Source organism: Syngnathus typhle, linkage group LG14 (assembly GCF_033458585.1).
Source record: "Syngnathus typhle isolate RoL2023-S1 ecotype Sweden linkage group LG14, RoL_Styp_1.0, whole genome shotgun sequence".
NCBI classification, from domain to species: domain Eukaryota; kingdom Metazoa; phylum Chordata; class Actinopteri; order Syngnathiformes; family Syngnathidae; genus Syngnathus; species Syngnathus typhle.
The window spans coordinates 3,506,143-3,533,667 of NC_083751.1; the positions used below are offsets into that span (position 1 = coordinate 3,506,143).

Sequence of the window (27,525 nt, forward strand, 5' to 3'; positions counted from 1 at the left end):
CTTTATAATCATAAAATAATGATCCATAGTCTTTTTGAGTCATGATTCATAGTCTTCAGCGGGCCACTTATGATTGATTTCATGACACAATACTTCGGGCCAGTTTGAATTTAGGAATTTGGTCCATATATAAGGCGCACCGGACTATAAGGCGCACTGTTGGTTTTTGAGAAAATTTTAGGTTTTTAGGTGCGCCTTATAGGGCGGAAAATACGGTACTTGAGTAAATAAGTACTGGTCTAAGTACTGTGGCCGATACGGCGTTGTGCCGCAGGTCTGGTTTCTTTCGACAGCATGTCTGCTTCGGAGTATTAGCAGTCATTATGGTACCCGTGCAAAACACACGCATACACACACACACACACACACAGAGTGAGAGTGTCCGTCACGTTATCAAAGCAGCAGCTAGCTTATTACTCTGCTTCAGCGCCACTCAATTATTCAGCTGGAGTCCACGGGGAAAGAGGAGGAGCACTGTGGCGCCGTGTGTGCTACTTACAGCACTAAGTAGGCCAAAGAGGCGCAAAGCAAAGTGTCACACACGCACTGCACTGCATGGCGACTATAGGAACGGCAATTTTTGCAATCTCGTGTCTTGTTCAATTATGATATCCAACTTGAGTTTGGCAAGTCAAAACTTTAAAGGTCCCACAAAGTAGGGTATCCATGGTATGGTATCGGTGCATCAAATATTTATTTTCAATCTGACACCCGCATGCTGTAATTGTTGTGTGGCAATTTTTTAGCGCCCACACACATGCAAGGTATTTAAAAAGTGCAGCCAGAGTGCATGATGGGACGCGGCGGGCGCCTCCCACACAGCAGCTGTGTCCTGCACACTCTCACAATACCTGAAAATAGCTTCCAGCGTTCCCGCCTAGACGTGCGTCTGGAAAGAAGAAATACGAGATTGGAATAACAAGGGTTGATTTTGTTGCTTTGTTTTCGGCCCTCTTACCTAAAATCAAATGACGACGGCTCACCGTAAGACGGATGTTCCTTCTTTGTCGATTGAGATGCTTCCATGTCACCGTCTCCAAATCTGCCCGGCAACCGGCTGCGTGTGTCATATCTGTAGTCGACAATTCAAGTACAAAAGAAGAAGGAAAAGTCTACAATAGCTGTTAAATAAAAAATAGTGAAATTACATTTTAGCAATTCTGCAACGGGAAGAAAAATTAAAATAAAAGTAGTTACCTTTTGGGGATCTTTGTTTTTGAGAACCTTCCTTGAGACCCAACAACTGTCACTAAATGGACATTTTAATTTACAAAATCGTAAAGATGTTGCCCCTTGTAAAATATACCAAAAAAAAGTCAATTGAATATTTTCCAACAAACACTTGTCTTTTTGAAAAGAATATTTATATTCCATAATTTGTTTGATATGCAAATTTCATCAAACAGGAGCGTGGAAAGAAAAGAGAGAGAAACAACAAACAAAACACAAAGTCTGCAACGGTATCTAAATTGTCTTCTGGTTGACCCATGGACACATTTTGCTTTGTCAGCATCTTTCCACAGTTTTCAGAAGGAGATTTTGCTTCAGTCTTAGGTTTTAAAAAGTCTGACAACTGACAAGTCAGTCCGATTGACAATCATCGTTAAAAAGATGGCGCCTCGGTCTCTACGAGAGTCCCACCGAGCAGCATCAGAACTTTTCCGGAGCCGCCTTCACGGCTCCGCTTGACTGTCTCGCAGACTCGCGCCGGATGGAAGAGGTGGCGGGGATTGGGCGAGCAGAGCCGCGGGGGCCGGCTCCCCGGTGGGCCTGCGTTGAGGCAACGGCGTGCCGCCCCCACCTGGTCGGGCCTTGGCGTCCTCCAGCAACAAGTGCACGCTCTTGGAGAAGATGGCGCGGGGGTCGGTGGGCGGCAGGGCGGGACACGTGCAGCTCTCCCTTAGCTCCAGCGCCTACACAAACATGATTGATTTGAAGGTCCATTTCATGACGCTAACTTTCATTTATATATGAAACAGTAAACACAGGTGGAATTTCTTTTGACGGACTGAAGTTGCACCAGCCTAAAACGAGACGGTGCAGGCAAGCACAAATTCTTCTTTCGCCATCTGCTCGTTTTTTGCCGCTTGGTGAGCCGACTCAAGGTTAAAACCACCCTACACACGCAAACAAAATAAACCCACACACACCCTCAGAAATAATGACTGCTTCCGCAGGAGCTTCCGTCTAGCCCGCAGATACGTCTGATTGTGTCGCTAAGCCACACAGCTCGCTCGCCTCCAGGATGTAAACTTAAGCAGATATCTTGGATTTTTTTTTTGGGGGGGTGGGAACGGGAAGGAGGAAGGATAAAAGGAGGCAAAATAACCCATTGCACCTTTGCCATCCATCTTCCCCTCTCGAGCCTGCAGCACGGAATCATGCATCTCTCCAGACGCTTCATTAGCTTCTGAAAAACTGTGGAGGTCCTGCCTGTGGACTTTATAAAAACCCGTGTGTGTGTGTGTGAGTAAATGTGTATGCATGTACTTGTGGCACGAGGCGGTCCAGTTGCGCAACGCGGTTCTTGTGCGACGGATGGGTGGACAGCCACTCGGGCAAGCTGGGCTCTCCACTCAGCTGCTCCCTGATCTCCATCTGCTGCCAGAAGACGGGACCGGCCCGCACGTCCGCACAAGCCTGAATGAACACACACACACAAATTTAGTCCAACATTTTATTTTCAAATAGAGAGAATTGTCTGTGACATAGTTTGTTTACTTTGACAATAGTGCCCCCTAGTGGCAAATTATATTGTTATCTACGTGAGGATTTGTTTCAGTTTACCTTTGCCGCCAACTGCAAGCCGACTTGATCCGCCTCGGCCTCCAACTTCCTGCTGTATGGACGGTTGAACATCAACTGCAGGGGGCGCCACAGAGACGACCATGTCAGATTAAGTAAATGATATTCATCATCTTTCATGAAACATGGATCGATTACTCAGATATCAATACCTGTGTGAGCTTGTCCTGGGCCCATTGGCCCAGCAGCGCCAAGCTGTCGCGGGGACACACGGCCCAGATGGCGGCCAGAAGGACCACGGACAGGAGGTCCACCACGTGGGACAGGCTGGCTTGCTCCGCCTGCGGGAGGACAAGGAGAAGGGGAAGATGGAGGTCAAGGTGGAAGTCAGGTTAGATGAAGAACGTCACGGCTGGTGGGAGGGAAGCCGTGCATTCGCCGCAGTCCAAGCGTGGAGGAGCTAATCAGGCGTCCCGTGGCCACTCATTGCCGCCATCTAATTACAAGCCGCCTCCCAGATTGAAACTCCCAAAACGCACAAGTTGATGGCACACTTGTTCAGGCTGCAACGACAATGGACTTTTAACGAGGCCGTAAACACTCGCCGGCGCCGAAACAACGTGAATGGGATGTTTACGCCGTTTCAAATGGCTTTTTAATGTGCTCAAAGCAGAAATGATTGGAATTCGTTGCCTAGTAAAAATATTTGCAATACAAACAATGAAATTAGCTTCAGGTTAATTTTTTTTAAAATCTCATTCTAACTGTGTTGTGTGTGTGTGTATATAGGCTGACTAATGTATTTGATTGATTCTGATACTTACGGCATGTCCCAGTATAGCATGAGCCATCTCGTGTCCAAGCACGATGGTGAGCTGGTGGACATCTTCCACAACGTTTAGCATGCCGGTGAATATGAACACTTTTCCGTTCTGCGACAAGGACCCAAAACACAAAATACGAGTTTTCAGTGGATTTTTCTTTTTTTTTTTGGTGACGATATTGTGAAGTGCGGTCGCCAACCGGGAGCACAAAGGCGTTGGTGTTGTCACTCCGCACCACGTGGACGCTCCAGTTCACGTCGGCCATTTCGGGAAGGTCCTGGTTACGTTGGGCCAGGTGCTGCACCACCCGCTCCACCGTTTGGTGGCGAGCATCGCTTTCGGGAAGCAGCAGCTTGTCAAACTCCTCCATGTACTGCACACATCATTAACATACATGTACAAACATTTTTGTCTCAAGGAGGCTAAAGTTAAATTAGACTGCTTTTTTTCAAAATCGATGGCGGCAGATCATTCCCATGAAGAAAACATAACGTCGCCTCACCGCCTCTGAAGTGAAGGTCGCCAGCTCCATGTAGTTCTGCCGGCTGAACACCAGCAGACGTGTGCGGCCGGTCACCGGCGACTGGTCCAAATGCGTAAGGAGGAGGAGGACCGTGATAGCGGCGGCCGTGACCACCACCGCCACCAGCCGCCAGCGCTGTTGCCACGCCCACTGGCGAAAGAGTTGACGCCGATTGTCGGGCAGCGCCATCCACCACTTCCTTATACTCCTGCGACGAGACATCAAGACGTACAATACTTTTTGTTATACATACAGTAGTTTGCAATAGTGCACTACTTCAATAATAAAAGTATTTTGTATTTTAAGTATTTTAAATTCTAAGCTTCATGTGTAGAGTAGATCAAGTTAATCATTTCAAAACAATTCCCTGCGTTATTGTGACCTATATTCTGAATTGAAGTAATAAATAAATATTTTATCAATAAACAACAGAGATGTTGCACAAGTTTGTACACCCTCACATGTTCAAATGTCACGTCGGCACAGAAATGAAACTTGCATTTTAGTATTAAACTTGGTAGCTCCCCCAAAAATATTGTCATTTTCTGGACTTGTCAACTTGTGATGAACATGTGATTCTTGCCTACCTTCCCATTATGATAGCCACGAGTTTTTGGACAGGCTTGAGCACCATCCAGATGAGAGGAGCAGGTAAGGCCTTCAACCGGGTCGAAGTATGAAACTGACCCATACATGGAGGAAGCTGCAGGCGGTATGGAGTTTTGGACAAAACCATCCCGATGGCAACATCTGGGACGAGAACGGTTCTGCCGGCGCGAGGGGCTCCATGTCGAAGCCGGTGGTGAGCTCGCAATGAGCGGACGTAGAAGGAGTGTGGGAACACTTGCAGGTGTCGCGTCAGGGGAGAAAAAGTGAGACCCCTAATGAAGGGAAACATGGTGGCCTTCACTGAAAGTCACCGGTAGTCAATGTCACGCGTGTTCCGTATAACCTCGGTTACACCGAGCTTTCGAAGAACACATTTTTTGAGGCGTTAAACCACAAAGGCGTTGAACTTAAAAGTACGCAAGCAGAAATGTCACCCTCAACTTCGTTTGTGTCAGAGATTTGTTCCGACCTGCAAAATAAGTCCCCCTGGAAACCAGTCCAGAAAAAAGTGACCACTACGGTCACAAATGTTGAATATATTTTAAATACATGTTTTCTGTTCAGTTACATTTCTTAATATTAGCGGTAATTTTAATTAGAACAAATACTAAAACTAAAAAAAAAAAAAACCTTAAAGTCCAACCGACTGAAACAAGTCCGTGGGAAATGTTCCGAGTAGAAACAACTGTTTCAATTTGGCACTTCCGGGCAAGTGTTTTATTTTTTTAACCGATTTTAAATGACATTTTACCACAACACTTTTATTAATACTTCTTTCGTATTTAGCGGTTGTAATTAGTATTAACAGTAGTAGCACTAATATGTAATTATTACGAATAGTGCAAGCAAAAACTAATGCTATACTACCATCAATACTAATGTTGCTTTAAGAAAAAGAGAAGAAAATAGCACTTCGCTACATTACTTTATAAAAATATACAGTAATAATCTTTTAAGCAGGATACAAGAGTTTATGCATTAAAATATAGTGTAACATTAAAGAACAATGGAAATAAACAGTTTATGCATACGCTGTGGTTTCATGTCCACCAGGGGGCAGTATAGTTCATGCATACACATGAAATGATGTGGATACTTGAAACACTTGAATCTCGAGGTACACAAACAAGCAAGTTTTTTCTTCCATATAGTCTACATATTGTATGTTTTTATAATGGTAAAAAATCTTACACAAATGTTGAATTCTACATACAATGAGATCAGAGTAAATAGTCGTGTCCAGTAGAGAGCACAGAGCCAAGATGCAGTACATTGTTTGAGTCCGTTTCATCACCTCCTGAATCCTCCTGGACATCTCCTGAACTCACGGGCACGGGTGAGTTACTTGACGAGTTGCTCTCCTGATCCTCGCCTTGAGTGGGCTGCTGTTGCTGCCGGGCGATGAAGTCAGAAAGGAAGAGAGCGTGGATTTGAGTGAGGAAGGCTTCTCCCGCCTCGTCCTCATCGGGCAGCGGCTCCAAGTACCTGGCCAGCGATGACAGCATCTGAACGTCGGCCAGAAAGAAGTTGAGGGCTGCGAGAATGGTATCATGTCCCTTTAAGAGCGGCGTGTGTGCCGTTACCTTTTCCAGACAAGTTAGGTGGGAGTCCCTCCGGAAAAATCGCTCCATGTTCACGCTCCTGAAATAAAATGGAAGAATAAAAATAACTCAATGGGCGCTACCCTCAGAACAAAGTGGTTGACATGGAGTTTGGATTTGTCACCCTGATGCTTGGGAGTACTTGTGGATGATCCAAAGGGCTCGTCTCAAAGTCTGATCCCAGTCCGGGATGTCTTGTGATGGCAGGAAGTCGAATTTGTAGGGAAGCTCTGTGAAGAAATACAAAATTAAAACAAATTACTTTTTTCTAAAAAGTATCTTTTCTAATAGAACTTTGACTCCTCTCAGGATATTTAAGTTTTATTCTTGTCGTTTCTATAAGTGAAAATGTACAACGTACTTTGCGGCGTCAGGGGCTCTTGGCTCTCCTTGACCAACAAGCAGGTGGTTTGGGAATGCGGCGAGGGATTGGCCGGGTCGTACGGGCTCACAATCATGCCGATAAAAGGAGCGCCTCCGCGGGAGAAATAACTCTAAAGACAAAATACCAATGAACAAACCAGTATTTAAAGAAGAACTTTTGATTCACACCACCTGGAACTGGTCCTGCGTGTTGATGTCCCGCACAGATGGGTTTGGGTGAAAGGACGGGTGGGAGTGATACCAACCCACCACGCTGAAGCCCAAAGAGGAGAGCACGTCGCAGGCCTGCGTTTGAGATAGAGGGTCCATCTCGCATTGGAGGCCCGTGCTCACGCTGTTGCACGGCTCGGCCGCGCAGATCTGCACGAACGTAGATAATCAGTCAAGACCCACCTGGGGTTGGATTTAATCACGGATTCTCACTTTCAACACTTTCTCCTCCTCGTTGAAAGTTCCTCCAAGCAGACCGATCACCTCTCCTCGAGAGACGTGAGCATGCTGACCGACATTTAAAAAAAAAGGTCATTTGATTAGGAACACAAAAAAAAGCCATAATATAAAGCTTTTGTGTGAACGTGTGCTTACCATGTCCATAATCAGCAGCGTCTCAGCACACACAATGACTCGGAAGGGTTCCTGAAGAATTCACACATTAACATATCATGAGCCATGATGAGAAATGTGAGTTGTTTAATGAGACTCCACCTACCTGCGCATCTTCTCCAAAGCACCGACATGGAATGAGCTGGAAAGGATCAAAAGACCTAAAACAAGTCACATCAATGTGGAGCGTTAACAAACGATGGGCGACGTTTGGAAATGTGTGTGAAGCACTCACCCTCTGTGTCTGGACACTTTGCAGGCTTTGGTCCGCTCTCTGCGCATAGCCAACTCCTCAGCGCTAAGATGCTAATAACAACACGGTGTCATGAAATGGCGATGTGCAATTACGTGTGCATGAGTTCCGTACCTCATACGTTTGTCCCTCCAAGTCTTTGGCGTCGCACCAGTTTCCCCACGTGTCCCTGACGCGCCGTTTCCTGGTCCGCTACCAGCAAACAAACAGCCAAGAAATGGGAGTGTGTGTACGTGCTTTCGTTTTCAAATGTTAAGAGTTGTGGATGCAATTGACACAGTTGCGAGACACAAAAACCTAAAATAGCCTTGTGGACCGCAAAGGACTACAAAAATGGCTACCTTACCATACTCTGCAGTCTCTGGGCCAGCTGGTACGCCTCCCGCACGTCTTTGCCCTCTCTCTGCTTCGAGCGGTCCGCCACCCGGGGCCGATTATACACCACTTGCTCTTAGAAACCAGAAAAATGAATAAAAGAGAAAAATGTCAAAACTATGAATAAATAATAAAACAATACAAAGAGGAGTAAATGATGGCAACCAAATGGCGCAGGTTCCTACCACAGTTGAAGTTGATAGCGCCGATGAGCTCCAGGTACGTGTGTATCCGCCCGATGCAGTTGACGTCGCCGCAGTTCTTCAAGCCGGGCCGCACCGACGTCTTGTTCAGGTACTTGGGTTTGCTCTTCAGCCTGCCACAGCACCACAACGGCGTTAGCGCCCCACACGCTCCTGCCGTGGGCTAACGACTTGAGTGTTTTTGTTTTCTCGCTTCACCACTGGTCCAGGATGTAGTTGCGGATCTTCAGGTATCGCTCGGGCGTCTTGGAAGGCCGTCCCTCGAAGAACTCTGGGATGGCTTGCTTCTCCTCCTCGCTGATGCTCCACAAGTCAAGCTCCACTTCCTGCTCCGGTGCTTTAAGCTCTTCTTCCTCTTCCTCCTCCCCCTCCTCCTGATCGTCTTGCGGTCCGTCAACCTCTGCGGCTTCCTCCTCCTCTTCCTCCTCCTCCATCCACTTGGAGACTGTTGACGTTTCAGCTTCGGGTTCTCGTTCGTCTGCAGACTCCTCCGAGGGGCCTAGCGAAAGCGCCGGGGGAGGTTCGGGCTGACGCTCGGCCTCACGCTCACCGCCGAGGTCATCGGTGATGTCCACCTCCTCGTCCTCGTCTTCATCCAGTCTTTCTATGCGCACCGTGTTGGTGGTGCTGGGGTGAGAGGGCGGCAAGGGTGGCCCGCTGCCTGTAGAGGAAGCTGCAGCGTCTGTAGCCAGCTTGGCCTGGGGTGGATCAAAAGCAAATGATATGCACAAATAATATGCATTACTTGTCTTTGGTTTCAAAAATATACAAAACAGTATTTAAATATATATTCACAAAATTAAAGTAAAATATAAGAACAAGCCTAAAAATAATCATCTAATAAAAACACTCATTCTAACATTTATTGGGCTTTAATTTATATGAAAAATCATGAAATATAAATGATTTTCTTTAATGAAATAATTTTTATGTTATACCAGTTATTATTTAACACAAAGAAACACGACTCACCTTGTGTTTCAAATACTGTCTGGCGTAGCTTTTGACCTGAAGGACACTACGGCTGCCCACCAACTTGGCGATTTTTGTCCACCTTCGCCCAAACTGCGCCTAAACACCAGCAAGACCGACGACATACTTGTACAGTACTTAAACAATTTAATAAGGATTTCTTCTTTTTTAAAACGTACCAGCCCCTCTTCAAATAACTTTTTTTCTTGTTTGGACCATCGGGATAATGAGGAAGAGGAGGAGGAAGAGGAGGTCTTGGCTTGAGACCTGAATAGAAAGGACAGCAAGGTTTAACATGGCTAAAGGAATAGATGGAGTGATAGATGTAAAACTTTAAACTGCTTGTATACGAATATGAAATTGGGCAACGAAGTAAATCTTTTGTTATAGACCCACTCTTCCATCTGTTTCTACACGTACTTACTTTTTCCCTTTAGGCTTATCATTGGCATCACTGGGCCAAATATGGTCGGGAATTGCCTGGCCTTTCAGGTAGTATCTAAACGTAGTTTAAGTCCACAAAGGTCAAACAAAAACGGCCTCAAATCATGCTGAATAAACCAGAGGGGCAGGAATGGTGCGTTTACGGCCATGTAGGAAAAAAGGATACTGCTCCTCCAGTAGCATTCTGTGTATCGCTTCTCGGTTTTCATTGCTGATAGAGGTGTCCAACTCCCATGGCTGAACGGTAAACACATCAGATTGTCAACATAAGCAGATTCCGAATGCCTGAGAAGAGCAAACTAGTTATTAACGGCGTAATAACTGGGTTTATTACCAGAATCCCCGCGTTGCTTTTCCACGTTGACTGCTCCCGAACTAACGCTTTTGCATCTTGATCCCTGTAATTTGAAAAAAAAGGAAAGGGAAAAAAAGATAGCAGGATTGACACAAATGGCCAGCACAACTTCCAGAGGGTTAAAATACAATACTTCAGAAAAGTTAGCTAAAGCTCAGCTAACCTGATCTTTAGCTTCGCTTGTTTAACAGAAAATACTCAACCGGGAGACTGGGAATTTGAATGCAAGGCAACGCGTGAAATAAGAAAGCCGTAATAAGCGAGAAATGACAGAAATAAAAGAGTCATTACCCGATATTAACATCCAACTCGTCTCCCTCAATGTCAACATCCACATCGTCTTCCATCTTGAAGAATGAACGTAAACACAGAGGAAGCACCGGAAGTGACAGCGACCCCCTCTGGCTGGAGTTGGTAGGGGTTTAAACAATTATAGTTAATATTCAAGACAGTGTAAATGCTCATGAGATAACCACTTTTGAGCTCATCTAAGTTGGAAAACAATGAAATTTGGGACGACAAAGTCAGACAACAAAAAAAGGTTTTATTTAGAAATTCACAGTTTCTAATGGCACTACAGTTTTTGTAGTAACTCACACCAGCTAAAAAAAAAAAAAAAAGAAATACTGTGCAGCTTTTCAGGGGAATCACAGAGAACTTGAAAGAGATAGAAAGATGAGACCACTTTGAAAAGTAGAAAAAAACAACAACCCAAAAAAGGAGTCATTAAAAAGTGCACATAGAGGTCGTTCAGCAGCCCCTCTGTTTCGCCGTGTTAAGTAGAATCAAAAGTAGTCGCTTGTAACACACGAGAGAAATTGAAGTCATCTCACATGAACGCACAGACATAAAAAGGGGGTGTAAAAAGACAACGAGCATGACATGAATAACGTTTCATACAACCCTCTTTGCCTGTGTTTCCCTTTAAAACAAAATACGCCCTTTCAACGAGGGAACGAAAAGGACACACACGCGCACACAGCATCTTATGATACATTTTTAAAAATCCTCTTTCACAGTCGGGAAGATTGTGCAAAAAACGAAATACAGTGGGTGAAGATATGAGGGTCTTTGTAAAGATAGCCACTCAAGAGCCTATCAGAAAACACTTTTGGTTTGACTGCATTACATTAAAAAAAAGATTGGAGGCCATTGCTTGCAGCAGACAGACAAAAAGAAGTTAAAGTGAATGAGAATAAAGTGGGAGCTGCTTTTCGACCAATCAGAAAGCAGTTCAGTAAGGTTCAAGGAAATTCATGTGTGACTGCGACCACTTGGAATAAATGTGAAATATAATAGAAGTTATTTGCTATGTGTCAGTACCAGTGAGCAAATTTCTATGCATAAATATGATTTCGCTTTTGTTGTAGTTATTTCCTACTACCGAGACTGGCCAGCCAGTGCGTAAATATAAATAAATAAAACGTCTCTCTTTTGCGTATGTGCGTGCGGCCAGGTTGGCTCAATAACCCAAAAGACAGACCTGTGTAGGAGATCGAATTTTGTGAAAAAAGTTAGGAAAGAGTCATTTTGTCAATAAATCTTTTTTTAAAGAAGTTACGTGTGCTGCTGCTGCAGTAGCTGAAAGATTTAGTGTGAGCGGAGAAATGATCGAGTTTGTGTTTTCTTCATCAGGCTGCTGAGGGCACGAGAGCTGGGAGGCAATGCGTGAACTAAGAGGGTGGTCCCAGGAGTCATGCCATGAAAGATAGGAAAGAGGACAATAAAAATGAAGGATGTATTATGTAACAGCGTTCTCTCGCAATGATACATGCTTTGAATACTTTGTGGATGCTTCAAACGGACTTGTCCTCGCAAACAAACATTTGTGTGTTTCCAACACCAATTACAAGGGGATCATAAAGGCACGTAACCATTCAAAGGTCTTTAGAAGGGAGTGAACGAGGGTGGGCAAATGGGGTTCTTTGGGATAAAGCGCCTCAGACTTGTCCGCTGACGGCCGTCACCGTGATGGCGCCCACGCCGAGCTCCTTCCTGCGCTTCATGAGCTGCTCCAGGGCGGGCAGAGAGGTCAAGCGGCCCTCCGGCGTCTCCGTCTGCCGCGACTTGCGCCGTTTGGTGGCGCGTCTCTCCTGCCGGGACTTGGCGGGGGGGGCGGGCGGCGGCCGGGCGGGCCGGAGGGGAGGCGGCCGGGTGGGCCGGAAGGGCGGCGCCAGGGACAGCTCGGCGCAGGGGAAGACTGGCGAGGGAGGTGGCAGGCGCCCGGCGAACGACTCCTCTGTGAAACAGGACAGGCTGAAGCTGCTGGTCTCTGAGGGGGGCTCCTTGGCAGGGTCGGGGTGCAATGGTGGGTTTTCTTCAGCGGTGGATGGAGCCGGAAGAGGAGGGGATGGTGGCGGGAGGCGGGGGGGAAGCAGAAGGGCCGGGAGGGGAGGGGGAAGGCATGGGTGGAAGTCGTTGCATTTGATGGCGCCGTTGGTGAGCGGGGCCGAAGGATCCGACGGCTCCAGGGTTTCGACTTTGTCCAAAGGTTTGCTTTTGCATCGTTTCTTCTGGTAGAAGGGGGGTGGGGTTGAAATAGGAGGAAACAACATTGCAGATTTTCATTATACCCTGTTAGAAGAGTATAAAAGAAAAAAATCCAATTTACCTTTTTCTCTGGAGAAAACCTTAGAGGCTCTACAATGTACAAGTCCTCTGGACCTACTGAAGAAAAGTAAAAAAACACAGCCATGTCAAGCGGCCATAAGCTCAAACACACAAGACACAAAATGAACAGCAGGGGGCGTCACATGAATCCAATTTGATTCATCGGCTGTTTACCATCTGTCGAAGACAGGTGGAAGGACTTTGAGCGCACAAGTGGACACATCACCCTGCGCGTGAGGCTCATGTCGTCGTAGGAGGAGAAGCATCTCTTTGGGCTGGGGTAGTGCTGGCTCTTGGGCAACACCACGGCGGTGGTGGTGGTGGTGGCGGAGGCGGTGTCCGGCCGGGGGGCGGCGCAGGAGCTACGGCAGCATTGCAGGCACAGGAGCAGGCCGAGGGACACGCACACGGCCAGAGAGACCACCAGGTAGCTTTGACGGTCAGATACCTGGGCACAGTTAAAGTCAGACACGGTCAAGATTTTTTTTTTTTTTTTATGTAATTGCACATTCCAAACATGACAAGTTTGGACCTCTTTCTGAAGCTGTCGAACTGTAGCGGTAAGATTAAGCATCAGTTTGGTGATGTTCTCCAGCTGACTCTGCAGAACCTGAATGGAGTCTTGCTGTTTCTGGTCCTGAGGAGCGAAGCAAAGCACACCGAGATGATTCGATAGCTCCAGCATCACGGATCTCTTCGTTCAAACCCACCTGCGCCTCAGCCATGCGCGAGGTGTTCTGCAGCTTGATGACTGTCTTGTTGAAGGCCCTCTGCATCTCCTCCATCTGTTTGCGGTACCTTCAGCAGCAGAGAACGGTTATCTCCACGCGGTTGCTTATCGCAATCTTAGTCCCAGACAACAAAAAAAAGTGATAGTACCTCTGACTTAGCTCCTCCAGGTATCTGCCAGACAGACTCATGTTCATCTCCAGAGCTTTGATCCTGTTGTTGAGTCGCATGAAGACGCTCTCCTTCTGGCTGGAGCCGTGCACCGTCGCCCCGTTCGATGTCACGCCGGCGCTGCCCATCACGCCGGCGCCGTTCTGGTTGTTGTAGTCCCCGCTGTTCTGCAGCTCGGCGTAGAAGTCTGTGGCCGCCCGCTGCGCGCTGCCGTTTAACAGGTCGTCCTCCGCCGGTTCCGCCGCCCGATGAAGTTCTCCTCCCTGAGGGTCGCTGTGCTCCTCCGGAAGGGTGTTTGGTTTCTGTTGGTCAATTTTCTGCAGGTCGCTAACTGCGTCAGGGTTCGTTAAGGGGGGGTTCATCGGCTGATCCGTGGGAGGGGGGACGAGGTCTTCGGGGCGTGACGCAGTGGGAAGGTCCTGTTCCTTCGGAGTGGGGAGGGCAGCATCCGGGGCGTCTGTTTCCGGGGTGGAAAGCTGGGGGGGGACGCTCTCCACCAAGGCGGGTGGCGTGGTGCTCGGTTGCTGCGTGTCGACCACCGGGACAGCCTGGAGCGGCGGCGTGGTGATGGGGTTCAGGGCAGCGTCTTTAATGGGAGGCAGCAGCAGGTCCTGGTGGGTGGGAGTCACGGAAGCGCGGATGTCCGAGAAGCCGTGCGTGTCAAGCGTGGACGTTCTGCTGGGCTCCAGGTGGAAGTCGGGCAGAGGAGTGTGCGCATGGGGGAGCAAGGGTGGTGCGAGTCGGGACTCGCTCTCGTTTTGAGTTGTGAGAGGCGCCTGGGGCTCTGGTGGTTTTTCCGTGAGGGGGAGGGCTTCCTGCGAAGGTGCGGGTAAGGGCGCGGGGATCCTCGGAGGCGTGAAGTCTTTTACGAGGGCTCGCGTCTGGGCGTGACGTTTGCGGAGTCGCTCCTTGGCTAATACGGCGGAGCACCAGCGTTGGAGCAGCTCCGGGAGTGTGGCCAGGCAGGAGAGCGAGGACACAGACAAAAAAGGACAGTACGCCAAGCTCTCCCTCGTCGCTGCCACCTCCTCCTCGTCTTCACTTTTCTCTTCGTCGTCCTCCTCCAGCAGGGTGACTGTGGACTGTCGAGGCTCTTCGTCGTCTTCCTCCTCCACAAGAGTGACAATCTGTCTGTCTGCGGGAGGAGATTCGAGGGATGAGGGCGAGGTGGAAGACACACTGGCGTCTTCGTGGGCCGCGGGCTCTTTTGGAAACCCGTCGACGGGTTTCTCTCTGGGGGGCGGGAAACCAAAGTTATACAGAAGGTTTCCACACAAACCGTGGCTGCCGTGTTTGTTCACAAAGGCCTTACACAGCAGAGGTTTGAGGGATTTCCATCGGCGTAGCAGGCGCAACCTCCTCCGTGCTCTCCTCTTTGTTGGTCAGCACTTCTTCTGTTAGGTTACCTGTGATTGGACAAGCTGGAATTAGAAGACAGCTGTCAAAGTTGCTTTTGTAGCTAAAACCTTGTGGAACGTATGGAGGCAGGGTGGAGGACAGAAACCTCCCGCTGCCAACTTGGCTCACATGCCCATGTTTGGGAAGGCTGGAGGATAGAACTGGTCAGATCCAGTTGGAACTGATCTTGCTTTCCACAGAGACTAAAAAAGCCAGCAGCCGCAAATAAGAGCTCAAATTTGTGACACACACACACACACAAAAAGATTTTTAAAACTTTCTCCTCTATTTATAGGACCGGTCGCCTGCCATCTGCCGCTTTTTTCATTTCCCTCAATCAACCCGTGCGTTCATTCAATAACATGAATGGGAAAAAGAAAAATTCTGTGGGCGGACTGACTCACTTGATGTTTCAATATGCACCAATGAATCACTCAGACAAGTCAAGGCCTCATCCCTTTAGAAATGCATTCAAATTAAATCCCACTAAACCCCTTTCAACGCTTAGAAGAATTATTTTCAAAGAAAAAGCAAGCGAGTGTCACGTACTTTCCAGTATAGAACTAAGAGCCGTAACTAATTTGGCCTTGCCTTTAGTGACATCATCAGAGAGCAACTCACGGGTTTCCCATGTGACTTCAGCCTAACTCAGGGGTGGGCAAACTTTTTGACTCGCGGGCCGGACTGGGTTCTAAATTTGGACCGGAGGGCCGAACCAGGAGCAGATGGACGTAGGCTTTGTGTGAAGTCATATAAGCGACCTGTAAAGGTCATTGCATAAAAGATTTTGGCCTTTAGTAGGTAGTAAAGCATGGATATTCCAAACAAGTTTTTTGAAAACAAATGCATTTATTAACAGCATTAAATTGTTTTTAATAATAATTCACTAAAAAACTGCTGATTCTCATAAAATACGACACTGTTATTATGAATAACAGTCTCCATCACGTCAGTGCCTGCAGGTCAGATTAATGAAAGATGTTTATCTTATGAGATCACATCAAACGGCAAACATTCTGACCAAATATATCATCTTGAAGAATCGGTGAAAGCATACATCCAAATAAAGTAATCAAAACAGCAACACGGTGAGGGGTATCTGAAAATCAGAGCAGAGTTTTAACTCACAAACACCTGGTAACAGAGGTGAGGAAACGGGAAACACTTCCTTAAAGTAAGCCTTAAGAACTTTACAGGTTAAGATTAGTCGCAAATAGGTGGTGCATCAATGTCCTTGAGCATCCTGCATTGTTTGAAAATGAGAATGGTCGCTAGTTTCAATCCCTGCTATGTGTACAAATCATACTCAAAATGCATTTTTTTACAATAAACTTGAGAGCCTCCCGTTCATTTTCAGTGGGAACAGTGTTGTTGGTCTCCCTTTTTTGCTAGTGCGTCATAGTCTGGAGTAAAATTTGTTGTGGCAATTCTTAGGAGAGATCCGAGGTGTTGGTCCGTTTACCTCGATCTGTGATGGGTTGATGTTGATGTGGCTGAACGTCACGTCGCGTACGTCGAGCCAAATTGGCCACTCTCTTTTAAACGCTCGGCACTGCTTTTCCTTGGGCGACTCATTTTAATGGAAGGATTCCAGGGGAAGGTTTGTGGGCGGCTTTAGCGCAAAACTGCATCTGAAAGCTCAGCGCGCGAATTACAAGAATGCAGATGTCACAGCCCACGATCTAAATTCGGGACTGATACGAATAGAGCGAGAGTGCGCCATGTCCGTACTACTGAGTACGTACACGCACTTGTGAGTGTGCACCAAGCTTTCTGACACGGCTTCCGGTAGTAAATGCGCAGGCGAGCGCTTCGCCATCTACTGGGGAAACGCAGTCATTGCAGGCAAAATGACCAAAAAAAAAAAAGTTTAATAATACAATTTGTTCAGGGTCGGCGGGCCGGATTAAACGGTCCCGTGGGCCGGATGTGGCCCGCGGGCCGTAGTTTGCCCACCCCTGGCCTAACTCCACAGTGTTAGCAAAGTGGAAGACCCTAGCTGGGATCTTTTAAAAAATATATATCTATGCATACCTTGCGCCCCTGATTGGCCCTCCAGCTCGGGTTTTCCGCCCAGCACGTTAGCAGCAATGTTGTTGACCATGTTGAGGATGGCATCTGAAAGTTAACACACAAAGTGGTTAAGTTAGCATTTCTTTTTTCTTTGTCAAGTTTCGGCACAGTGCAACACTTCTTTGCGTACGTACTCGTCGCGGAGCCAAGCAGGTTTTTAGCCGCCTTGTCCTCTGACGGTTGATAGCCGGGCGGATAATCTGAGCAGACACACAAACGCACACATTTACACACCTCCGACAACAAAAACAGGCTGCAACTGTGATGAGTGGACACTAGGTACACCTCACGCCTGGTTATTGGGTTGTGAATATTTACCGTAATCTTCATCGGGGTACTCGAGCCTTTCAGATGGATACTGCGATTCTGCTATCTCCTCGTATTCCTCCACCATGCTGGTGCCAAAGACCCTATGCAAAAAAACAAAAATAAAACACAGAATAAAAGGAGGTTGTTACGACACGAGAGATGACGCAATCTTTCTTGCCGTCTTACCGGAAGAGACTGAGGGGACAGAAGTGTTCGGAGCCAAAGTGGGAAAGCAGCTCAACCTGCGAAATGACAAAAATAAAAGTCAGGAATGATTTCGCAACTCTCCAAACACTGCATAAGCAATTCACAATAAGTTTGGGGCCTTTGAGTGAAATATCAGGATGAACCTAAATTGAACTGGAGCAAAAAGGTATACGTCGGGTCATCTGACAAATCTGCTTTTTCGCTTCATACTGACATTTCACCCAGTTGGTGTTACTTAGCATTCACGTGCATTTGTGGCAGGTGGTTTTTTTTTTCCCCCCCCCACACACGCACACACATACAGGCTCACCAGTTATTATTAATGCCAGTTAAAGACAGCCAGCGAGAGAAAGAAAGAATGCTAACCTTGATGTACTTGATGAACATCTGAGGCCAGACAGCAAGACAGGAGAAAGAAAACAAGAAAATGAGTTCAATTCAAAAAAATAAAGAAAAAAGAAACAAAAAAGTTGCAAGAATTTTCTACAAGTTTTGGAGAGACACACATAAAAGGTGGATCAAATATTCCGGAAGGGTCCACATGACACGGATGGACAGTTTCTAACAAGCGTTTAAGCGGAAAGAGACGGGCTAGCAGGACTACGTCATAAATGATGTCAAATGTCAGCGCAAGAGGTCAATCGGTGACACGGGTAGTGGCGGTGGGTTTTTCCTTTTTCTTTCAATCTCAAAACCTTTCCCCAGAATACAAAGCGCATCTGACCTTTAGCTCAAAGCCACTGTGACGGGCGGCCATTAAAGAGTCACATTTCTCCATTCACTTGTTCCTGCCTGGGATGGCGTTAGGCACTCTCCCTACGAGCTTAAATTACCGTCAAGTCATCCCCTGAGCCTACAACCATGAATGCTACCAAAACACAACGATAAAATGACCCCCCCCCCAACCACCGCCACTCCCCGAAAGCAATGTGTACTTTCACTGAAAAAGGGGAGGAGCCAAAAGGGAAGTACCTTCACATATTTTGCGTAAAGCTGTTCATCCAATGGAAAGCTCTGCACGATGCGCTCGTCGCGGGCGTGGAACGTCCCCAGCTTCACCCACTTGTTGGTAGGGTACCTGCAAAAAAAATAAATAAAAAAAAACACAGCGGGGCCAAGCGTGAGTCCTCGAGAAATCAGCCGCGTGCCGAAGCTGGTGCGAAATGTCTCGCGGCTTGAGATATGACACAAGGGCGGGCCTCGCGTGCCATAATTTATGACGGGAAATAAATCTTGAAGGTTAAAAAGGACGATAAGCCAAACACGTTGGGTGCCCCATTTCTGTTCCTAGAGTGGATTGAACAGTTTTTACCTGTCGCTAAGGGAGACGAGGAAATCTTTAGGCGTTGACGAGAAGAGTTCAAAGTTGGCGATGTCCAGTTGCTTGACTTGAATGGGCTCACAGAGCTCGATCACAAACCTGCAAAGCGCCACAAAAGTGTAAGCAAAACAAAAAAAAAAAGATGAGCGCATGTGTGAACTTACCAGATTTTGTTGCTGCAGGGATTCAGCATGTAAAGATCCATATTCTCCTTGAGAATAGCCGACGTGCTCTGGAAGATGATTTAACAACGAAAGCAAGTTTGGACATGTTGGGAATGGATTTTTTTTTTTTCCTTGACCAACCTTGGCCTCACTGTTCGCAGAGAGTATCTTCGCGCCGCACTCCACCGAGGCGTAGTTATTCTTGAAGTTTTTTTGGACCTTCTTCACCGGTTGGGCAATGCCGCTAGCGGCCGTGTGGAGATTTTGACCTGCGTAGAGGGCGGGACAGAAATAGAACATGAACGCTAGAAAGCAGCAGCAGAAAATCCTTTCTTGAGCTGCAACAGTTGGACTAGTCCAAGTGACTTACTTTTCTCTTTCTCCACCTCCATGACTTTTTTCTTCCATTCATCAAAGGTTGGGATGTCATCTTTGCTGGGAACCGAAGGATCCGATTCCCTGCCAGTACCGCTGTCTCCCCCCTGAATTGTACATGGAGTTCTTTTTAAAAATATATATAAAAGTTTGTCCTCGGAAAATGGACTTAATGTGGATTTTCCTGATTGATCAAAACAAAATAACTTGTTTAAGATTTTTCTTCTTAAAATTTGATGGTCACAAAATGTTGACTTTTGTGAAAATACAACATTTTCTGTTCTTGTAAAATGTTTGACTTAAACTTTAAAATAATATCTTATTCTTGAAAAAGTCCAACTTATTACAAAAATTCATTATCTTAAATTTCTGATTCCGAGATTTAAAATGTGACGGACCTGCTGCTGGTGCAAGGAGGCATTGCTGTCCTGCTGCGCCTCGGGCCGTCCCTTCTCCTGCTGTTTGCGTTCGTCCTCCTGTTGCTTTTCCACTTGGCCCGGAGTGGACTCAACCACCACCGGCGTTTCATCGTGGCTGTGGTCTGACTGCCCGTCCTCTTCGGAAGCCTCCCTAGATAACAAATGAAGGGAGACACAGATGAGTAAGCAGATGACGACAAAATTAAACGGCGGGAACAAAAAAAAAGACAGATAAAGGCCAGCGGAGAGTTGCTCGATCATGCGCCATTATTACCTGCAATTTTGGGGGACAGGAGAGGGGGGGGGGGGAGACTCACCTGAGGAGGGGGCTGCCAAAAGGGGAGTTTTCACAGGTTGCCAGTTTAGGGGGGGTGACCCCATACTGCGAGTCCGAGCGCTCAGCAAAGACAAAGCTGTCTGCTGGGGGCTCGTCACCGGCACTGGCAACCCGCGCTGCACTACGGGAAAGAAAGGACATGGCGTTTACCACATGTCCTCACGCTGGGGACGAAGCATACGAGGGGGGGGAAGATGCTGTTGGGAGGCGCTCAAAATGATCCGCCTGATCCTTCCAAGACGAGAGGTTGAGTACTAAAAAATGGCTCAAGAGCTTCCTGGATGGTTTCGGTCATTTTCGAGTTTGGCCAGCTCACCTTTGGTTTGCGACCCTCATAGATGGAAACTAAATGAACGCCTCTTACCCTGTGATAGCGGGACCAGCACTCTGTGAGGTAGGAGAGTCTTCTGCTTCATCTGCAGGTCGGTCCGAGTCGGGGTCCTGATGTTCGGCAGCCTCGTCGTTGAGGATTTCGGCGGGGGTATCGCTGGGCACGGAGTCCTGTGCCGGAATTAGCTCTGGGGAGCTGGAGGAGACCGTGTCAGCCTCTTGGTCTCGGATCTGGACCTGCGCGTCTGTTTGCAAGTCGGACTCAATTACGGGTTCTGACAAAAGTTCTGGCTCAGGAGCAGCAAGTAGGGGGTCAGATTCTGGATCTGTATTTGTGACTTCCTCCTCTTGCTCAACTATTTGTGGATTCACAGTCTGTCAAAGACAAGAGGCAAGATTTTTTTTTTTTTTCCTCTGTACTTTAAGCAGCCCGAACAAAACAAAAAATGTGCCAAGCCTCGGTATTGCATCATCGTACCTGTTCTTGACGTACATGGTGTGCTGCTTTCTCAGGTTCTACTCCCATATCGTCAGAGGTGCGTGTCCGCCATTCTTCCACCTCCTACAAAAGACAATACGTAAAAAAATGTGGTTAATTGATTTTAAAAGCCAGTGATCCATTAACAGGCCTCCTGTCATGCATTGATTAACTGATTATTTCTGCCGTGACAACTCTTTAACCCGACGTCACAAACGTGTGTGACAAGTCTAATCCTTTTTGCACTAAGACAAAAGAGCCACATTTATTTCGCAAGGCGTTTGGACCTGAACTTTAAACCCTGAAGAATGGCGTTTAACTAGTGACTTGACTTCAGCAATATTTCTCCCCTCTGCAATACGAGCCACGAGCCATGACAACGTGGAAGCACCAGGCTGCTTTTTATGAGGCGGTTATCTTCCAGTTTGGTGTTTTTTCTTCGTCAAGATAATCGGCTGTAAAATGAGCGAGATAAGTTGAAATCAGTCCTATCTGCTCCGAGGACTTGGCCCTCTAGGAGTACACATATGGGCCCAGTCTGCACCTCCACCGGGTCAATAAGAGCTGCGCCACCATCTGGGTGCATTGCGTACTCTCCAGTCTACTCATATGAAGTGTCGACACGAGATCAGCAATTCCCGTCGCATTCCAAGTGTCCAGAAAACAGGAACGGACCGGGAGTTGCACGGAGTCCTGCTCCTGCTTAGGGTTATCGGGGTTGCCGCTGTCGTCCTCGTCCCCAACCGGCCCACTTGGGTCAGACGAGCTGTGCTCTGAACAATAGGCATGATGAGAGGGGTACCTGAAACACACAAAATGATAATCACAAAGAATTAGTAAGAGAGCAAGAGCGCACACGTGATTTTTTTTTTTTTGCGTGCGAGATGTTTTAATAATAGCTTTCTGACATTCACTTGTCAAAATACACAAAGGAGGAATAATTATAGCATACTTGCCAGTAAGTGGGCGTTCACTACCGGCTCCATTTTTGTTTTAAAACATTTGACAAGCAACAAATATAGCGACACCTTTTCCCTTGGAACATACTGCCGATTCGTTCTAGAACAGATAAAGGCTGTGTGCTAGCAAGTAGCCACCCGCCCAAGTGGAAAGAAATGACATAACCATCACGAAGAACATACAGCACATGAGTAAATAGCAAGCGTGAGAAAATATAGGCCGCGGCGCGGGCCAAGTTGAAGTTGTCTGCTTTAAAGGATCGTGTGTTAGACGAATGTCTCCTGTGCCCTTTTGGTTCGCGGGTAACCGCTGGGAGAATTACGGATGCACGCGCGGTGGCTTCTTCGGCCGTACAGTATTTCACAGGCCATGACATTTTGCTTATGTAAGAGCTGCTTGGATACAAAATAAATTCTCAAAAAGAGGCGATTTCATTCAAGACAACTGAAGCTAGTTTTCAAATAATTATGGTACTATCATCTTAGATGTCTCCAAAAGTGCTAGTCATTTTTTTTTTGGACCTGAGGGAACCAAAAAAAAAAATGATTCCGGATCTTGCTGATAAGTATCGCTTGGTTAAATACTGGAGTGCCACAAATTGCGTCACACAATATTTTTTTAGCAAACATCCTTAAGTCAACAACCCTTGACAAACTTTGGGCCATGGCGAGCTTAATCCTCTCAGCTCCTGTGAAACAATTCAATAAGAAGCCGCAGATCCTCATTCATAAAAATCATTCGACAAAGATATTAAATGATGAGTCGGCGCTCTCAGCTTTTACGGCCGACCTAGACGGAAGGGGGCAAAGCTATCCTAAAGAGGGAAATGACTAGATTTACAACATTCCTGGTGAATGGAAAGAAAATGTGGGGGGCGTAGCGTGACCTACTTTTTGGGCACCAGTGGTTACGCAACAGAGGGAGAAGGGAAATGCATCCCACGAAGAGCCAGGTCGGCACCACGGAGGAATGGTTTGCGACACACAAAAAAAAAGCAAGGAAGAGCAAATGACAGTAGAGTTTCTTTCCCTTCTGCTCCTTCTAAAATGTGGGCCTAGCGTGGCATCAAGAACCGCTCAAGAAATCGCCGGGAGTTTTAATTCCTATTGGTGTTGGGGCCGATTTAGCGGATCAGCCCATTAAAACGTCAGCGGGCTTCCGAAGTTGACTGGTGACTAAGCAGAAAGAAAACAACAGGCTGAAGATAGTTCCAAAGCGTGGCGACAGCTGCCAGGGCATGCCATCGCAAGTGTTCCGAGGTGTCCCGATCATGCTGACTCAGGACACGCGTTGCCCTCTGGGCCTTGCAGGAAAAGGAACTGGGATGCGTCAGAAGATGACGCCGCTGTAGCTCAGGCTGGAATGCGGGCTGAGATGCCCCGTGGGTCGGAAGCTGCTCAAGATATACATTCAACCAGAACACTAGAATAAATAAGAGAGGAGGTGGGGGAGGTAAAAAATAAATATATCTACTCATTGTTTGAGCAGAAGTAAGCCAGTTGATTCTACCAGACGAGATGAAGTTTGCGTGCGTGCTCAAATTCTTGGTCAGCGCTTGCCATAAAGCCATCTGATCCCTCCGTAATCCCGCTCCACTGGAGTATCCTCGGGACAGCCAGCCGGGGGGAAACATATTGCGGAAAACACCTGTCAGTAATTTTTTATTTTTTTTTTTTAAAAAGGCCGACCGGCCTTTTAAGCAACCTAGCCAAAAGAATAAATGTTTGCAGAAATAACTCTCTGGTTCCCCTCATCGAAATGTCATGACATGCATTTCAGGAATGACTAAACAAATGATGTCAATCTGAATCACAACAACGTATCTGCCAGATTTCTATCCTTATCAAAAACACTTTGCTTATCAAGTCGTTGGCACGAACTCCAGCGCCAGTCCAGACTTTAATACTACATACACAACCTGGTAGGCCTCTGCACTGACAAGGCTTTTTTTTATACAGGACCAAACCACAGCTTTGACGCTTGCATAAAAAAAGAAAAAATGTACACTGGACCATTTTCACCGAGTGTGTAAACAGAAACACACAAACACTTCTACGAATTATTGGCACAACCTGCACGCCAAAAGCCCCAAATAAGGTTCTGGAGCGTCTGCTGTGGGAAATCCAGGAGGTGCTCATGTGGTTTAATGCGATGTGATGGGAAGAACCACTTTGCCGGTGGGGGGTGGGCGAGAGGGAGCGTGCTAGTGGGTTTGCCTAGAGGGGGTGGGGGGGGAACCTCATGAACCTTTTACAACTGTACATTGTGTACTTGTCGCACACTAGCATGGTGAAACACGCACTGCCCATTTGCAGTCTAATCTCAAATACCAAAAATGTGTTTGATGACATCATCTGTTGATGGAGATAATTAGAGTTTTTACACCCATTTTATTTATAGTTGGCAAAGGCGTTAATTGGTCTTAAGCGAATTACACATCAGGTAAATGCGGCACAGCATCGAATGGAGGACTATTTTGGGAACGACCGTTAATCTGATTATTAACGAGACATCGATACTGTGATCATTTGCTACAGAGTGGGAAGGACCCAAAGAAACATTTCTACTGTGGAAGGAGATCACGTGAAGCTTGCCGGCGGGACTGCCAGGCTATACGATTTCCTGCATAAGAAGCCGTGCACAATGTTCTCATGCAGCGCTACGGACAGGGCCTCTTTGTGATAATGACCCTCGGCTGGGGGGCGTGGAAAGAAAGACGCTCGCGCTTGGCTCGCTCGCTGCAAACAAGTCGGCAGGGGAAGTCGGTGCTTGCAGCAAAAGGTAAATAATGTAAAGTCAGCAAAGGAGGGGGAAGGGGAGGCAGAGCATGTTCTGGAAAGCGACGCAACCAGCAAGCAGGGTGATTTCAAAGATGGTCTCAAGACAAATGATTCAAAAAAAGCATCAAGAATTAGCACATGCGTTCCACTTTTATTTTAGGCTAATAGATCTCATTGTATTTTCATTCGCGGAAGCAGCACTTCCTCGTTAAGTCGCTGGATTTATCCATCCGTCCATTTTCTCATACTGCTTAATGTTGCCGGACCTCTTCTTCCCACAAAATAAACAACAGGTTAGCCTTGTGACGCAAACCGCCTCGTAATCCTCCAGATCATTTTCTCTGTAAACAGCCGTGCGCCGACGCAAGTCACCAGGTTCCGTCAACAGCAGGCAAGCTCGTACTCTTATCATTTGTTTGTTCGCCGACAATGGGCTGGGGAGCTATGTGCAGCCCACAGAGCTTAGCTGTCTCCAAGGCCGGTGGGCAGGAACAATCGAGTGCCAGTCCGGTTCAGCCTCCACGTGCACGGAACTGGATCAGGCCGGCTCGCCACATCCAGACAACTGATAACACGTCAAGGCAAAATGACATAGTGCACGCTGCGGCTGCAATCAATTACAATGTGACTCTTGAAAATGTAAATAATCTCAAGTCTACCTAACGACCAATACCAGTGCCAGTATTCAGACTCAAGTGCTTCAAATAATGACATGCAGTGATTCTAAACATATCAATTTTCTTTTTGGTAGACATGATTTGCCAACACCTCTAATCGCTGCAGTGGAGTGCCAATTACTGGCAAGGAGGATTTACACTGTCAGATTTTCACAGCAGATAAAATGATAAATGTGACTTTCACAGTATGTGTAAGAGGAGAAGAGTGGGTGTCTACTATGCACAAGCATGTATGAAGAGGCTAACAAAATGGATGTTTCCTGTGAGCTAATGTTGCCCCAAGGCAGCCACCACCACAGCAAGGATAAACTTTTCTTCTTTCACCGCCATTCACTTTCAGTGTCTAATTAACTGAACGCTTTGGAGACACGGCATCAACAATTTTGACAGTGTTGACGGAGGGTGTTGTTGTTTTAATGAGCTTGCTTTCGTCGCTGAGGGAAGAAAAAAAATAATGACACCAATAAAAATTCTTCAAGTGGTCCTTCCTGGTTGAACAAATACGCCGTGTGAGTGTGCAGAAATGAGCTGTGGCAGACAGAAAAATGGTCTACTCGAAGTAGAAGCTTTTACTATTTGGGGTAAAACACCAGTAACGACAACTCGATCCAGAGAGATCAATCGTCAACATCTTGACATTCTTGTGGCGACGCACCACATTAGTGAACCAGAATGCTGACATCACGCCGTACCCTCAGGGACGTGCGAGAGTCGGCACGGGGGAGTGAGAGGCCAGCAATGGTGAGGTTTTGCATCTGTAATGCCGTTTACGTGACGCCGCATGTTCATTAGCTGGCAAGTACGACGGGGGGCAGAGCTCCACCTACAAACTGTCCTCAAGGAGTCTTATGTTGAATTAAAAAGGTGTGAACAAACATGAGGATTCCAGGAAATGATTGCAATAACAGGTTGAATCTGTTTGTTGGGGATTACCAGAATTTGTATTACTAAAAAAAGAACAGAAAATGAAACCAAGTCAGAATACTCATCAATTATCTATTTTCTTTTTCCCTCATTTGGGTCATCTGTAAACTGGAGCTTATTTCATCTGATGTAGGTGGACAGGGTCCACCCTGGACTGATTGTCAGCCAATCGTGGACAGACAAGCATTCCCATAACTGGACAAGATGTCAAATGTGGCAAACTATTCACTGTATGGAAATGTACCTACTATTAACGATTTGCAAATACACAAAGATATTCAAAAGGTCATCAAGCACTCTGCTAACATGACGTCCTTGGGTCCCTTGAAATGCTCTATATAAATGTAATAGTGTTAAAAGAGTCGGCATTAGCATAAGTCACGCACATTTACCAGTATATTTTCTAAAATTGATCAGTAGCAGCCACCGTACAGGTGACACAAGCTAGCTTGCCAGCCATCAAACGACGGTTGCCAAGCTAGCTGACGAAATAACACCTTTTAAAAAAAGAACACACAAATACAAACGTTCTCATTCCACTTTATCGACCAGAAAGATAAAAGCTACAACGATGACGCTTTTTTGTATCCATGTTGTTGAGCGAATTTCCGTCACTTTTGAATTCGACGACGTTAGCCATCTACGTTGGTGGCAGAAGGAATAAACGTACGAGGACGCTAAGACGTGATGCCCCACGACTCCTTAAGAAGAAAGGAAATAAAAGCCAACTAAAATTTCAGGTCTTAGCGGACCCCAACGTTGAAGTATAATGGAAGCGGAAATGTGTCTTACCAGCACAGGAGAGCTACGATGAGGCACACCACCAGAACACGCAGCCTCTTCATTATCTTCCCACAGGGAGCAACATCCTCGCTCTTTGGAGCGTCTTTCGAATATCTCAGCTAAATAACACCAATAAAGCCACTGAATCGTTAACTGTGTTTAAAGTTTCAAAATGGCAAAAGCAGCTGTCTCTTAATGGCGCGAGACTTTAACTTTAATGTGTGCTAAATCCCATTGTGCGTTCTGGACTGCTGTTGACGGCTTGTTCGCCGAATTCAACCCCTCCCTTATTGGGGAAAGTAACCAATCGCCGTAGAGATAGTGATTCTCCAGCCAATCGGGGGAGATCATTCTACAACTGTGGAAACAGCACCGCCTACTGGACTGAAGTCGACACTGTGGAACAAGACGCGTCATCTTTTACCTTGATAACAAATTGATGAGTTACATGTTGCAACAAAGATGCAACATGCAAACGTTTCAAATGCAAACTTTGTTCTATTTTTTTTTCTGTTTGGTTAAACGCAGTGCGTGTGCGTAAGTACATAACAAGTACACGCATATCTATATGACGTCGTTTTCACAAAGT

At 46.7% G+C, this 27,525-nt stretch overlaps 3 protein-coding genes across 8 annotated transcripts; all 3 read right to left on the reverse strand.

The window, feature by feature from the left end:
* Positions 1-1,342: 1,342 nt before the first annotated feature.
* On the reverse strand, positions 1,343-5,341 carry oma1 (OMA1 zinc metallopeptidase). The gene is made up of 8 exons (XM_061296613.1): positions 4,680-5,341; positions 4,072-4,300; positions 3,769-3,942; positions 3,570-3,677; positions 2,958-3,086; positions 2,788-2,862; positions 2,491-2,640; positions 1,343-1,913 (listed from the first exon to the last, which is right to left on the reverse strand). Exons 1-8 carry the CDS (start codon positions 4,988-4,990, stop codon positions 1,674-1,676), a joined length of 1,416 nt encoding a protein of 471 aa, XP_061152597.1. The 5' UTR covers positions 4,991-5,341; the 3' UTR covers positions 1,343-1,673.
* Positions 5,342-5,613: 272 nt separating this feature from the next.
* mysm1 (Myb-like, SWIRM and MPN domains 1) lies at positions 5,614-10,299 on the reverse strand. 2 transcript variants are annotated; one of them, XM_061296610.1, is made up of 19 exons: positions 10,183-10,299; positions 9,871-9,934; positions 9,703-9,773; positions 9,517-9,591; positions 9,272-9,359; positions 9,093-9,191; positions 8,319-8,818; positions 8,103-8,233; positions 7,889-7,992; positions 7,657-7,734; positions 7,525-7,595; positions 7,396-7,450; positions 7,272-7,322; positions 7,110-7,184; positions 6,858-7,046; positions 6,664-6,796; positions 6,427-6,532; positions 6,285-6,342; positions 5,614-6,206 (listed from the first exon to the last, which is right to left on the reverse strand). In XM_061296610.1, exons 1-19 carry the CDS (start codon positions 10,236-10,238, stop codon positions 5,922-5,924), a joined length of 2,289 nt encoding a protein of 762 aa, XP_061152594.1. In that variant the 5' UTR covers positions 10,239-10,299; the 3' UTR covers positions 5,614-5,921. The 2 variants fall into 2 exon arrangements, with proteins under 2 accessions (XP_061152594.1, XP_061152596.1); XM_061296612.1 differs by having other exon boundaries at positions 6,026-6,186.
* A 116-nt stretch (positions 10,300-10,415) lies between these two features.
* suco (SUN domain containing ossification factor) lies at positions 10,416-27,226 on the reverse strand. 5 transcript variants are annotated; one of them, XM_061296606.1, is made up of 23 exons: positions 26,946-27,226; positions 21,488-21,614; positions 20,813-20,896; positions 20,369-20,709; positions 19,985-20,125; positions 19,647-19,818; positions 19,244-19,355; positions 19,015-19,142; positions 18,874-18,941; positions 18,701-18,808; positions 18,361-18,466; positions 17,755-17,775; positions 17,368-17,423; positions 17,191-17,282; positions 17,007-17,072; positions 16,834-16,917; positions 14,714-14,807; positions 13,381-14,634; positions 13,212-13,299; positions 13,034-13,138; positions 12,676-12,949; positions 12,503-12,558; positions 10,416-12,401 (listed from the first exon to the last, which is right to left on the reverse strand). In XM_061296606.1, the coding sequence occupies exons 1-23, from the start codon at positions 26,996-26,998 to the stop codon at positions 11,832-11,834; spliced, it is 4,200 nt and encodes a 1,399-aa protein (XP_061152590.1). In that variant the 5' UTR covers positions 26,999-27,226; the 3' UTR covers positions 10,416-11,831. The 5 variants fall into 5 exon arrangements, with proteins under 5 accessions (XP_061152590.1, XP_061152589.1, XP_061152592.1 ...); XM_061296605.1 differs by having other exon boundaries at positions 10,416-12,404; XM_061296608.1 differs by lacking the exon at positions 19,985-20,125 and having other exon boundaries at positions 10,416-12,404.
* Positions 27,227-27,525: the final 299 nt, after the last annotated feature.